This window comes from Macrotis lagotis, chromosome 7, assembly GCF_037893015.1.
Source record: "Macrotis lagotis isolate mMagLag1 chromosome 7, bilby.v1.9.chrom.fasta, whole genome shotgun sequence".
Classification (NCBI taxonomy): Eukaryota; Metazoa; Chordata; class Mammalia; order Peramelemorphia; family Peramelidae; genus Macrotis; species Macrotis lagotis.
In genome coordinates this window covers 48,513,724-48,528,547 of record NC_133664.1, presented here as the reverse complement: position 1 = coordinate 48,528,547, position 14,824 = coordinate 48,513,724, and the positions used below count along the sequence as shown (strand labels likewise).

Sequence of the window (14,824 nt, the reverse complement as noted above, 5' to 3'; positions counted from 1 at the left end):
CTTCATGGACACAGGGTTCAAGAACCCGGGGACACTTCTATTCCAATCAAGAGATCAGAGGACTTCAGTGGAAGATAGAATATATATCTGTATAAACTAAATATTAAACAATAATTCTAGCACTGGGCTTTAGGAAAAAGAGAGGAAATAGAATAAAATAAAAGTAAAACCGTACTTGTCTTCTGTAACACTGCTCATGCTTCTCTGCCACTTTTCTTGCTTAGGAATCTGAATCTTTGAATAATCTGGAGCTCCAAGGCCAAAGTATGGATTTATTACCACTTTATCCACCTGGTAAAAAAACCCAAAATTTGAATTATGTAAGTTATAAATCCCTCAAACAAAACAAGTACTAATACCTGTTATTCTGATGTACACAAATGATGATAAAGTTTTTATAGAGAAAAATGAATGGGTACACTTATGGACACTATGAAGTTGCTTTTGAAAACAGAATCAGCAATTCTTTCAAATACCTACTTACCCTATTTGTATACTGGAGATCTGAGCCAAACAAAGGGTTATAGATACAGGTATCTGCTTTTTCCAAGGCTAACATCTTACTTTTTATTTCTAATGCACTATAGCCCATATGAAGTGAGTTTTCTGTCTGGCTGGGTTCAGTGGCATATGCAGGATTGATGACATTAGTTTTTATCCGCTCAAGTGGGGAAGGTCGAAATAAAGCTGGAATGAAATGAGATTGTGCGTGTCGTTCATCTAACCACCTGAAAAATAGGAAGGACAAACCACAGTAGTCCTTGTTCAGCAGTGAAAATGAACAAGTCAATAATCTACTGACAGGACAGCCTTGCAAGAACATATATTCAAACTCTCTTGATGGAAGTTTTAATTTTCGTTTCTAGTTAAATAATGTGCTCTTTGCTTTTGTGTTGCTTAAGGCACACAATTACATACCTCTTTTTAATATTCTATTTACCTTGGTGATAATAACACCTTCTTTCAAAAAAAGTAGGGTATATTTTATAACTTTCATTATGTTAATCTCTATAATATCACTGGGCAATCAGTGTTGGCAATCTTATTTCACCAAAGGGGAAATTAAAAGTATAGGAGTTAAGTGACTAGCTTCTTCACAGCCTATGATCAAATCTGCCCCATAGAAGGGCCCGAGGCCATTGTTCCATCTACAGAACCTGTCATCACTTTAAAAACATGAGATAGTCCGCTGCAAACCAACAAAACCTGTACTGAGATTTGTCTAAAACATTTGTATGTCTGTGTCCAGACACTCTGTGATTTCATTTGTTTAGGCAACTCCTGGTATGGAAACTCTCTCCACTAGTACTTATTAACACCTTAAGGGAATTCAGAAACATATATTCAAAATAGCGTGTTACATTACCATGGTGCTCTCAAAAGTTGTATGTAAGCTACAGCTTTTTTTTTCACATCTGAAGAATATTCTGAGAAAATTTTATATAACTTTAAATTTTTTTCTAATGATATTTCTTACTTATCCAGAGCAATTAACATTCTTGCTGTAAGAGTAGCAAAATGAGTGCTGGATTCACTACAGACTCGCATGATGTCTTGTAAACAGTAGAAAACTGGACATCCTGGACTATAGGAATATTTAGTATTATCTAAAAAAAGGGATGAAAAAAGTAATCAGATTTTTATGAAAGACATAAGATTGCATAAATTCTTCCATTCTTTTTTTCCCCCCCATTAAATATATATTTTATTTGTTTTCCAATTACATACAATGGTAATTTCTACCAATCATTTTTTTTGCAATTTTGTTTTACAATTTTGTTTTCCTTTCCTCCTTCCCTTCCCTTCCCTTCTTTCCTCGCTCCCCCCAACAGAAGGCAATCTGATATAGGCTTTATATTTGATAGCATAAATTCTTCATTTTAAAAAAATACTTTGTTAAAAATTGCAAACTATACCAAACAGCAAGTCACTCCTCAAATGAACACAGTATTATTTAGGAAGAAACCTGGAAGATTGAATACCAAGGAAGCATTCTTACTCGTGGGAGCATCTATCATCTCTTAAATATGATAAAGGCCTGGACTCTGGGTAAAGCAGAGAAGCTCTGCTTCACTTCCTAAGGCAGCACCCAGGAAGATTAGAATGGTTTTTGTGCCAAGAAGGGTTTGGGGTGACCTATAATTTCATGGGTGTAAAGAATTCCTGGTGAAGAAATTCTCTTTCCTAAAAGCGGATCAGCCCTGCTTTGCAATTTAGTCTTATGAATTTGTGGAGCTGAGAGAACCACAGAGGATAAGAAGGGAGACTCAGAGGTCAATCTCTAGCCATTATGCTAGACTGCCTTTCATGATACCATGGTCAGATCATACAGCTTAGCACTGTACCAACCAATCTCTCATTAAGCCTGCATTCAAAACACCGTATTCATATTTGACCTAAGTTTCTAGTTATGGCCACTGATTTTTGTCAAATACGCAGTTTCTCTTTTTAGGAGGGTGGTGTTCTCCTCCATGTCTATGAAGCAGACTGTCACAATATTCTTTGGATTCATAAAAATATGTACCCATTTGTCTCTTGATTCCCTGTCAGAAAAGTTCTTGCTTATGAATTGAAAGCTTTTAAAATGCTATGTTTTCCCTTAGGTTAACTTAATAACCCACATTTTTAGATAAGAATAAAGAATTAAACTTGCCCCAAGTTTCATTATGCATTAATTTCTTTTAAACTGAAACCAGTACTGATTATTTTCTTTGTTGTATATGTTGATGTATGTTTTAGAACATAAACATTATCATCAAGATTCATACGAAACTTTCAATAAATATTAATTTAGCATCTAAAGTTTAAATGTATTCAAAAGAAACTATACCTTTGACAACTGATGGAACAATAAATAAAGATGCCTCTCTGCCCACTTTTTCTCCATCAAGAGGAAATTTCTTCATCAATACCACTCGTTTTCCTTAATATACATATAAAAAAAATTCAACCAGTATAAAAAGACCTAAATTATTTAAATTTAGTAAATGTTGAGCATTAGAAGTTTATAGACAAAGCAGTATCCAACTTTAAAGAAAAATGCAATTAGCAGGATATAGTCTATTCTTAAATCTGCCAAACAGAACTGACAAAACACTACATTACTACAAGAATGAAAGATATTCATAAAAGTGATAATCAACCCATCTAGTTCAGGGCCATAGCCTAATTCTTCAGGAGGAAAGTTTGATATGTAGAGCAAGGGAGTAACCTAGATCTAGTTTAGGGAAGGGGGTAATCATTTATCAGGATAGGGCTCTTTGGATTGGTTATCAGGTATGTTTCAAGGGTTTGAGCCCTAATAGTCTGCCCAGTGAGGACATTACAAAGTGTTGACTAGAAGTAGCAATGCACTGAAGTGCAATCAGTCTTGGATTGTAATGCACACTGAATCTCTTTCTCTATATACTGTCTTCCTTATTGACCGTGTGTGTGTTTGTGTGTGTGAGTGGATGGTGGCGGTGGGTTGTGTTGGGATACTGCTGCTTTAAACTTGAAAATTTTTCCTTTTCCAGTCCAGCACATAAGGTCACACAAATTTCATCCTAACAATTTCATGCTATGAGATCTCTTTCCAGTGGTTACGTCCCTGATGTTCTAGTTTTATTCCTCTCTTGCAGCTGGACCACGGAAACTTTCAATTGCCCTATAACCAATTTCCTCATCTTAACAAAAGGGCTTGTGGCTCTCACTGATACAGCAAAAATAACAGCAGTGATGCTACTTTCTGAATAAGCTACAAGGAAGACACATGGATAAATATATGCATCACTTATGAGGAAATTATATTTTTACTTAAAAATGACCTACTTATTTTGCAAAATTGAAAATTTAACAAAATACATGAGATCAAGAATTTTCTAATGTGATTCCAAGGAAATGAAACAAGGAGTTCTTTATGTTTAAAAAAGTGCTATTTTATCATTTCCCTGAGTTTTTCTTGTTTCAATGCAGTAAGAATTTAGTAATAAATTAAAAAAAAACTTATCAAAATATTGTTTTCTTTTTTTGGATCTTAAAAATAACATTTATTTTAGGCAAAGAAACTACATGCAAAAAATAAAATCAAATGAAATATTGGTGGGCACTTCATTAGAAGTCTGAAGACTCCACAAAGGTCCTAGTTACACTGTAGATTCAGCAGCTTACACACTCTACAGACTTCATCCCTCAATAGGAAGAAAATTATAAAAACCAGAGCAGAGGGCAGGCAGTTCTGTCTGCTCTCATTTCACTACTACATGAAACTGCTGACTTATACTAAGAGTCTCTGATCCCAGTTTTTCTAGAATCTGTTTTATATTCTCTCGTTTCCCATTGGAACTCTGCCAAGATCCTCTAGCCAGTATGATTCTCTGGAGCCTGAACCTTATTCTCCAATTCTGTCTTGCCTCCCCTTTTATTTCTAACTTTTTAACATTAATATCAACTTACCTAACAGGACAAAAAGCCCCTGGGGTTTGTTTCTTCAGTTTTTATATCAAGTATTCTGATTTATCTTTTGGATTTATGCTACCTGTATATTTTATCTTTCAACATTTTCTTTCCTTCCCTGTGATCAATCTGTGACACTTCTTTTAATTACCTATTTGAGCATTATAATTATATACATTGTAAATATATATTATATAATTGTAACTGTGAGGTAAATTAGTGAGTGGATTGTGAAACCAACTGTATTACTAATGGTCACTCTATATTTTTACAAAGCTCTATTAACTGGGTCATTTAGCAAATGGTATCTTTATATGTATTAACACATTTTCCTAGACTTGTATGAACTGATGCTGAGTAAAGTAAGCAGAACGAGAACATGGTAAATAGTAACAGCATCACCAGCAAGTGATCAACTCTGATAGATTTAGCATTCCCCAGCAAAAAGTGATCAAAGATCTAAAATTCTAAAAGATTTATCATGGAAAATGCCATCTACATCCAGAGAAAGAAGTGTTTCCTGTCTTAGTAAGTATAGGCATATCCTGCCAAATGTCATCAGTTGTGACAGTGGAGAAATTGTACAGGGAGCAGTTGGTTCACAGGAGTAGGATATATGATAACAATAAGAAGTCCCACTCTACTGGAGCTCTAGCTTTAGTTCAAATCATTAATAACCATCTAATTTGGTAATGACCAAAGGAGATGGTGGAGTTTTGTTATGTTGGAACAAGGTTGCAATATTATTGCAAAATAATATTTTCAAGAAAACTTTTATGTGGAACATTACTATAATCTCTAATCACTGCCTGAAAACAGAGATGGACCTTAGAGATGATATATGGCCAACTCCCTTTTTTTTTTAACAAATCTTTTTAATAGATGAGCCCAAGGCAGTAAATGGCCAAGTCAGGCTCCTGAGCTCATGTCCAGTCTTAAGAGCCAATGTTTTTCCAATGACCTTTGATCTTATGGATCCATTAGTGGATTTCCCATGTTTAAAGCCTGAGCGTTATTTGGGAGCCTTGCCTTTCCTTCATCTCTCACATCTAGATGATGACCAAGTTTCTTTAATTATAACTAGATAATACCTCTTCTCATATCACACAGGACCACCCCCAGGACCTGTCTCCCTTCCACCTTGTACTTTTTTGTTTCTCTGACTGTTCAAATGTCCTTCTATTTGCACACTGCGGGTGCTGAACAGGTATTTTGTTTTCTTTTTCATCCTTTACTATAAAGTTTTTAAAAAAGGTTTTATTTATTTTGAGTTTTACAACTTTTCCCCTATTATTGCTTCCCTCCCCAAGCCACCACAGAAGGCAGTCTGTTAGTCTTTACATTGTTTTCATGTTATACATTGATCTAAGTTGAATGTAATGAGAAAGAAATCATATCCTTAAGGAAAAGAAATAAAGTATAAGAGATAGAAAAATTACATAATAAAATAATTTTTTTTAAATTAAAGGTAATATAGTCTTTGGTCTTTGCTCAAACTTCACAATTCTTTCTCTGGGTATCCAGATGGTATTCTCTGTTGCAGAGAGTCCAAAATTGTCCCTGACTGTTGCAATGATGGAATGAGCAAGTCCATCAAGGTTGATCATCACCCCCATGTTGCTGTTAGGGTGTACAATGTTCTTCTGGTTCTGCTCATCTCACTCAGCATCAGTTTATGCAAATCCTTCCATACTTCCCTGAATTCTCATCTCTCCTGGTTTCTAATAGAACAATAGTATTCCATGACATACATATACTACAGTTAAGTCATTCCCCAATTGAAGGACATTTACTTGATTTCCAATTCTTTGCTACCACAAACAGGGTTGCTATGAATATTTTTGTACAAGTGATGTTTTTAACCTTTTTCATCATCTCTTCAGGGTATAGACCCAGTAGTGGTATTGTTGGATCAAAGGGCATGCACATTTTTGTTGCCTTTTGGGTGTAATTCCAAATTGCTCTCCAGAAAGGTTGGATGAGTTCACAGCTCCACCAACAATGCATTAGTGTCCCAAACTTCCCACATCCCTTCCAACATTGATCATTGTCCTTTCTGGTCATATTGGTCAATCTGAAAGGTGTGAGGTGGTACCTCAGAGATGCTTTAATCTGAATTTCTCTAATAAGTAATGATTTAGAGCAATTTTTCATATGACTATGGATCATTTTGATTTCCTCAGCTGTAAATTGCCTTTGCATATCCTTTGACCACTTGTCAATTGGGGAATGCTTTTTTTTTTTAATTTGACTCAGTTCTCTGTATATTTTAGAAATGAGTCCTTTGTCAGAAATGCTAATTGTAAAAATTGTTTCCCAATTTACTACATTTCTTTAGATCAGTGGTTTTGTCTGTGATTTTGTCCTTGATTTAATTAATTTAATGTAATCAAAATTATCTAGTTTGTTTTTAATGATGTTCTCCATCTCTTCCCTGGTTATAAACTGCTCCCCTTTCTATAGATCTGACAGGTAAACTACTCCTTGATCTTCTAGTTTGCTTATAATATTGTTTTTTATGTCTAAATCCTGTATCCATTTTGATCTTATCTTGGTATAGGGTGTGAGGTGTTATCTAATCTAAGTTTCTTCCATACTAACTTCCAATTTTCCCAACAGTTTTTAATCAAAGAGAGAGCTTTTATCCCAATAGCTGGACTCTGGGTTTAGCAAACAGCAGATTACTGTAATCATTTCCTGTTATTGTACCTAGTCTATTCCACTGATCCACCACTCTATTTCTTAGCCAATACCAGTTTTGATGACTGATGCTTTAAAATATAATTTTGGATCTGGTAAGGCTAAGTCACCTTCTTTTGCACTTTTTTTCACTGAATCCCTGGAAATTATTTTTTTTCCCTTAGGTTTTTTTTGCAAGGCAAATGGAGTTAAGTGGCTTGCCCAAGGCCACACAGCTAGGTAATTATTAAGTGTCTGAGACCAGATTTGAACCCAGGTACTCCTGACTCCAGGGCCGGTGCTTTATCCACTGAGCCACCTAGCTGTCCCTGAATCCCTGGAAATTCTTGACTTTTTATTTCTCCTATGAATTTACTTACAACTTTTTCTAACTCATTAAAGTAATTTTTTTGGAATTTTGATTGGTAGGGCACTAAACAGGTAGTTTAGTTTTGGTAGAATTGTCATTTTTATTATATTAGCTCGACCTAACCATGAGCAGCTGATGTTTGCCCAGTTATTTAAATCTGAGAGATTGTGTGCGAAGTGTTTTGTAATTGTTTTCAAAAGTTTTTGAGTCTGCCTTGGCAGACAGACTCCCAGGTATTTTATATTGTCTGAGGTTACTTTGGGATTTCTCTTTCTAGTTCTTTTTTGCTGTATCTTGCTAGTCATATATAGAAATGTTGAGGATTTATGAGGGTTTATTTTATATCCTATGACTTTGCTAAAGTTGCTAATTATTTCTAGTAGTTTTTTAGATGATTGTTTTGGGATTTTCTAGATATATCATCATATCATCTGCAAAAAGTGAGAGTTTTGTCTCTTCCTTCCTAATTCTGATTCCTTCAATTTCTTTTTCTTCTCTTATGGCTGAAGCTAACATTTCTAATAGAATGTTGAATAGTAGTGGTGATAACAGGCATTCTTGTTTCACCTCTGATCTTATTGGGAATACCTCTAGCCTATCCCCATTGTATATTGAACTGTATTGTAATTGTATGCTTAATTCACTTCCTTCCCTTTTTTCTGAAGAGTAAAATGCTCATTCTGAATAACTTAAATACTCAGCAGTTCACAATTTTTGTTTTCTGTCAAGGCCAAGAAGATTCTAGAAGCAACTTTGTCTTCCTGCTGTTTTTTCCTCCTTTAAAAACTGTAGGCATTTCCAAGTGGAAAAAAAAATGGCAAAAGTTCTAAGTTCTACACTAGTTTCTTCACAATTAATGTTGATAGTATATTGCTCACAAAACAAAGTTCTTACCTTTGATACCCTGATTGGCAGGAGAAATTGGTTTGGTAGTTTCTACTACATAATCCAAAATGCTTTGTGTTATTTCACCACTTCCCTGAAGTTTAGTTTCCAGTAAGACCTTCTTTCTTTTTTTCTTTTGTCCTTCAATGGGAACTTCAAGCAACAAAATCTTATAAAAATCCAAAAAAAAGTATGAAAAGAAAAAAAAGCTTAATACTGTCAATTTAACATCATCACAGAAGTCCACACAGAACCTAGATAATATTGGTTGAATGGGAATTAGATAACCAAATGCAGAACAACAGAATTCTATTACAGTGCTTCACCTTATATGGAGATGTCCTTGATTTGTAAAGGCTCTCCCACTAAAGGAAGACCTTTTGGCAAGTGCTATCAGATCCACCATTTCAAATATGGGCCCTAGAATGGATTATCTGTTATTGAGAAATAATTTAGCCATGTTTGGAAAGATTCGTCAAAACTTGGGTGCCAAATAACCAAATTATTTTTGACTCTTGCTAAACATAAAGACCATGTTAAGAAGGCATAAAGAGGTTATAAATTGCTCTGCTAGAGGAAGAACTCAATCATGAATCCCTGAAATATTATGTTATCTTGAAATAAATCATATAGATTAAATAACAGAGAAGAAAATCGGGGTGAGTCTGGGATACAACTTTCAAAGGAAATTTTGAAATCCATTCTATAGAAAGATGATATTTGTTTTAATGACATGTGCTCTGTTACCAATCAATCTAAGCATATTTCATTCAAAAATAATATAATTTTTAAATAAAATTAAAAATTACTCCATACAAACAGCAAAACAGAATTATTAGTAAAAATGGTATTGAAACCAACACATCTTAAATGTCAATCTCTTACTTCATATGATTTAGCTCGATATTCCCGAGAATTGAGACTGGCAGTATTCTTTGGACGAATGACAGCAACATATGCATCTTCTATATTTTCTGGATTTCCCATGGCTTCTTTTAAAAAAAACAAACAAAACAAACAAACAAAAAAAAACCCTATAAAAATCAAAACCCAAAACTTCTGACAGTTGGAAATAAGCAGGAAATCGGAAAGCTGACAGTAAGGTAAAATAAAATATGTAACACCTTTTCCAAGCATTAATCTTCATATCTCCATTATTTTTTCAAATAATTTTTGCATTCTATTTATATAAAACACAGAATCAGAATACATAGTAAAAAAGAGAATAGGCAACATTATTTAGTAAGTTAAATACTAAACTGAAATGATGCTTCTATTATTCAATAACGTTAAGATCAAGGTTAAATTATTTTCTTTGTGGATTAGTTCCTCATGTGTAAAGTATACATGAACATATAAATGGAAGTTCTCATAGATTCTTTGGACCTTAAGAGTGAATTTCTGGATAAACTGACATTAGTAAGTTAATTGCATTTTCTAGCTTTTTTTTTAAAGCACAAAGATGAATAATGAATTTGAAAACAGTAAATTACATATCTAAATTAACATTAGTTAGCGAGCTGTAATATGGCAAATGTTCATCCTAGAATATTTAAAATAAACAATAACAACTTAGACAACTATCTAGAACACAGCTAAAGAACCAGGAAGTAAAAAACAATCCTGATGGACAAAATAGATAACATTAAATCCAGATAATAAATCTAATGTACTTTTGTTAATAGGTGAGATGCATGAAACTTTTTTATACTTCTCTTAAAAACAATTTTAAGCTAGAATATAAATTAGTATGAATAGAATATAAGCTAATGCAATTTTAAGTTAAAATATAAATTAGTAGCAATAGAATATGAGCCAATACCAAAAACAAGCTCTTTGAGGGAAAGGATAGTTGTCTTTGGCTCTGCATTCCCAAAAAAGCACAGTGCTTTACTTCTAGGAAAAGTTTAAAGGATGTTTGTTAAATTTAATTAAATTGGTTTCTTAGGCAATGAAGAAACTACCAGAAAAGGAGTACAATTGCTAAAGAAAGGGCAGGTACAGAAATAAAAAGGGAGAACTGGAAAATATAGCAGTTTGGGGCCATTTAGTAAAAGGGAAAATAATCTCATAAACTATCTCTAAAGGCACTGTATCATGGCTCAGCAAAGTAACAGATGCTCATAAGGATGATCATGAGTCATTTATGTTACATTCAATATAATCTGTTTAAGCCATCAGAGAAGCTTGAGCTCTATCTTAGAAAGATTTCCACTCAAAATGGTTTATAGTTTTGCTTCCCTCTTCTTACTCATTTACATGACAGAAAATAATGTCTTAAAATAACTGTTACACTTCCAGATATTTCTAATATAATTTAAAATCTATAGATTTTTTTAAAAATGCCAAATCAGTAAAGACAGTCAAAACTATTACGGTAGAAAATTATTTACTTCTAGGAAGAGACTTTTAATAATACAGAAATAGAGGAGAAATTTTATATTAATTTATTGCTGCTGATCAAGAACAATTGTCACCTTAAAAAAGTACACCCCAAACTGCATTCCATATATGGGATGCATACCAATAATATATCAAATTTCAGAAATTCTTACTATGTACAATGATTTTCAAATATAAAAATAGTATTCCTATTACACCCAAATTTCACCTACTTCTCTTTACTCACATAGTATTCTAAACCAGGTCTGTGGATTTCATCACATTTCATGCTCCAAAGAGTTCCACAGCACAGGTTTTGGAAATGTCGCTTTCAAACTTTTCACTGGGTTTTAGACTAATATTTCTTTTCATTGGAAGCTCACAATAATGTAGCTCATGTGGTGATTCATTTAACTACAAAGGAACTTCATCAGGTTTAAATTTTACCTTATAGTATCCAGGCTTTACTTGTTCTTAGAGTAAGAAAGCAGGTATAATTCTTTTTGGGAATCTCAGTCCGGTACCCAGTGGCATTAAATTAACTTCAAAATACAGAAAAAAGAAATACCATGATTAAAAAAATATTTTGTTACATCTTAGATTTTCATAATCAAGCTTATTTAGAGACATTATTTTGAATAGTGATCTGGTAAAATCCTAGGAAAGATACAAGGTATCTTTTGAGCAAAATGAAGGATAATAAAAACATATTTATACAGGGCTTTAGGGTTTGCAGGCTACTTTACAAATATTATTTCATTTGATCCTCACAAGAACCCAGGGAAGTAGTTACTATTATTCCCATTTTACAGATGAGGGAATTGAGGCAGAGGCAGTTTATTAACATATTTATAAAGTGTCTTATAAAGTATTTGAACATTTGTCATACTGATTTCAGATCAAGTACTCTATCCCCTGTACTACCTCTGCCTAATAGAACAAAGTGACTCAAAGAAGACAAAAAAGGAGACATATTTTGCTTTCTTAATATTCGATCTTGTAAACATTTTCTTGGACAACCAAATAATTTCAAATCTACAGTGCTTACCAGATTATTACTTAAAAGGGTACAGGGGCCCTGAAGGCAGACATTATACTACATAAAGTCTCTGCATGATATAATGGCAACAACAAATGATGTGTTATTTAGCTAAAGATATTGTTTTTATCACACCATTTACTGAGGCACTTTGAAAGTCCCTATTTATCCAACTTCAGGATCTTTTAAAAGGTCCCTTATTAAGTTTATATAAAAGGGATAGTTAGTATATTTTCCCTTTGTTTTAAAACAGTAAAGTAACAACAAGACTACACTAGTAGGACTTTGCTTAATACAATCAGGCAAAAGGACTGGATTTTGGAAGGGACCTCAGTGGTTAGTCTGCCTTGGTTCTTGATTAAGAATCCCTTTCTAGGGGCAGCTAGGTGGCAGAACAAATAGGGCACCAGTCTTGGAATCAGGAGGATCTGAGTTTAAACTCAGTCTCTTAGTAGTTGTTTGGCCCTGGGCAAGTCACTTAACTCTGACTGCCTGGTAATCTTCTAAATAGTCTTGATGATTGACAGCCAGGTCATCACTCCACATTTGAATAACTCCCTCCTCTTCCTTCTAACACAGTACTTTCACCATTTCTAGTTCTGTGCTTTGGGTATAAGAACAAACTTCTTTTCTCTTCTACTCAAAGGCTTTTAAATACTTCCAGTTAGCTGTCACAGTCCTCTAAAATTTCTTTTCCGGTTTTAAAACCTCCTGTCCCTTTTAGAGTGTGGTGCCTAAGAGTATAATTAGGTCATTGAGCCATAGTGAGCTGGTAAGTACATTTAAGATTGCACATTTTTCCATATAATAGACACATTTAGTCAAAGACATACTTATGCAATTGATTTTCTTAATCCAGTAAAACCTATTCAAGTGTATATTCATTCTTATTAAATTTAACATAATTAGATTTTGGTGTTTAAAGATGTTTTTGAATATTGTCATCCAAGAATAAATAGTAGTAGTAATAGTATCTACCTCAGGGTTTAGTTAGGATTAAAGAAAATAATATAAATGTTAACTTATCACAAATGTCTAATCTATGAGCCCTCTCACATAGCTTTGTTTCACTCACAATTTGTTCAAGTACTGGCAAAAATGTTGAACAAAACATTTTATTTGCAGCAAGATAAGGTAGAGTGTGTACTTGATTAGAAATCTGCATTCAAATTCCAGGGGACATTTTTTTACTTCAGTGACCTCAGATACCCCTACCCTTTCTGGTTCTAGACTTAAGACCTTTTTTTTTGGGGGGGGGTTGCAAGGCAAATAGGGTTAAGTGGCTTACCCAAGGCCACACAGCTAGGTAATTACTAAGTGTCTGAGACCGGATTTGAACCCAGGTACTCCTAACTCCAAGGCCGGTGCTTTATCCACTATGCCACCTAGCCGCCCCTAGACCTAAGACCTTAAGGTGCTTCAGATAATTAGCTCTTATGGTGCCTTTAAATACTTCTGCTGAAGACCTGAAATCAATTGAAAAGGAATCATTTCTCATAATCACTTTCTATCAGGTGCAACATAAACTCTTGTTAGCAGGAATATCAATTGCCTAAAAACAAAAAGAAGACTTAGCTTTGTAAACAATTAAAAGCAATTTTGAAATGAGTGAGTTGGATTAAATGGTTCAGATCTTTTTCTACAGTAGATTTGTGATACTATCTGCAGGGAAAATAAATTTATAAACTTGATTTGTAAAAATGTTTCTGTTCCTTATTATCTCTGAATTTGTCTGAGAAAGCATGTGCAGAGCTAAGAATTCTGTTTAATAGATAAACTACTGGCTAGTGTGAATCCTAAAACTGTAAACCTTAAAAAATATAGGGTAAATATAAAATGACAGAAAATACAATTTATTCTAAGATCTATGATGATATCCATGGGAGTAAACCATCTGTCCAAGCTGACCACCCCATCAGAGAGAGGGAGCAGAATACTTATGCATAACAAGAGTAGACAAATAATCTTTCCTATTCTATTATTTTACACACATCTCAGCAAAGGGAAGCATTCTTCTACAACACTATTACATTACTTCATAAAGTTAAGTGCTAGGAAGGTAGGACAAATACTCCTTCCCAGGTTTAAAGGAGGATACATTCCCATGCCTCACAATAGCTAAAGAAAAAAAAAAATCAACCTTTGACCAGGATTATAGTTGTGAACCTTATTATTATTATTATTATTTCACTTTGATACAAGTCACAAACATGATTTTAAAAAGATAAAAATGTGAAGCCTGCAATTCAAGCCATTTAAAAAACAGTATCATTCCCAAGTATCCAAAATTTTAAAAATGAAATATCTTCAAAAGGTTACAGAATAAGTACGTACAATTGTCTAGGTTTGAGTGGAATGAAATGGGATGATTCAGATGAGATCGAAAAAAAAGGGAAAAGAATAAGAGGTATGGATAAATGAAAAAAAGTTCTACAGTTCAGGTGAAAAGAAGGATCTTCCCCAAATGAGGAGAGGTCTTGGTTAAGTTCAGCCTATTGGAAAGAAATGTGTTAGCCTTTCCATAATTTGTCCTATTCAGGGACAAAAGTTACCAGAGGTTTTGGCTTTAAAAGGGCAAAACAGAATTCAGTTAACAAGACTGACTTGAATAGTAGAGTCCATTGGGAGGTAAGGAAAAAAAAAAACATAACCTGTGGCTAGGCCAAACAAAGAAGGGATGGGAAGGAGGATAGAAGAAAAAGAGGGAGAGGGACTCTAGGAAGAGGTGGGGGAAGAGGAGGCATTCCAGTAAATGTGAGTCTACATAACTGGCATTAGAAGAAGATTCAGTTGTTTTGTTTACTATTGGGGAGTCCTCTCTAAGCACTCTCCTCAAATGCTAATTGGTTTAATTACCAGGGGGTACTTTGGTTGGGCCTTGACCACTCCTCTCAGTCTCTCAGTACCCTAATCTGATCATAGGGGAATTTCTAGGCACTTGTGATAGAATTTTTTTTTTTTTTAGTTTTAGTAACACAGCTAGTTAATTATTAAGTGTCTCAGGCTGGATTTGAACTCAGGTCTTCCTGACTCCA

At 34.0% G+C, this 14,824-nt stretch overlaps 1 protein-coding gene across 3 annotated transcripts in view; it reads right to left on the bottom strand.

The window, feature by feature from the left end:
- KRIT1 (KRIT1 ankyrin repeat containing) overlaps nucleotides 1-14,824 on the bottom strand; it is a 40,521-nt gene that overhangs the window by 21,831 nt on the left and 3,866 nt on the right. Inside the window, exons 2-8 of one of the 3 annotated variants that reach the window (XM_074192842.1) lie at nucleotides 11,198-11,292; nucleotides 9,254-9,357; nucleotides 8,378-8,537; nucleotides 2,831-2,923; nucleotides 1,478-1,607; nucleotides 485-728; nucleotides 176-291 (exon numbers count right to left, since the gene is read on the bottom strand). In XM_074192842.1, the coding sequence (XP_074048943.1) occupies nucleotides 176-291; nucleotides 485-728; nucleotides 1,478-1,607; nucleotides 2,831-2,923; nucleotides 8,378-8,537; nucleotides 9,254-9,355 (845 nt within the window). In that variant the 5' untranslated portion in view covers nucleotides 9,356-9,357; nucleotides 11,198-11,292. Of the gene's footprint in view, nucleotides 1-175; nucleotides 292-484; nucleotides 729-1,477; nucleotides 1,608-2,830; nucleotides 2,924-8,377; nucleotides 8,538-9,253; nucleotides 9,361-11,197; nucleotides 11,293-14,824 lie in introns of those variants that run through there. The other 2 variants (XM_074192841.1, XM_074192843.1) reach the window with 2 other exon arrangements.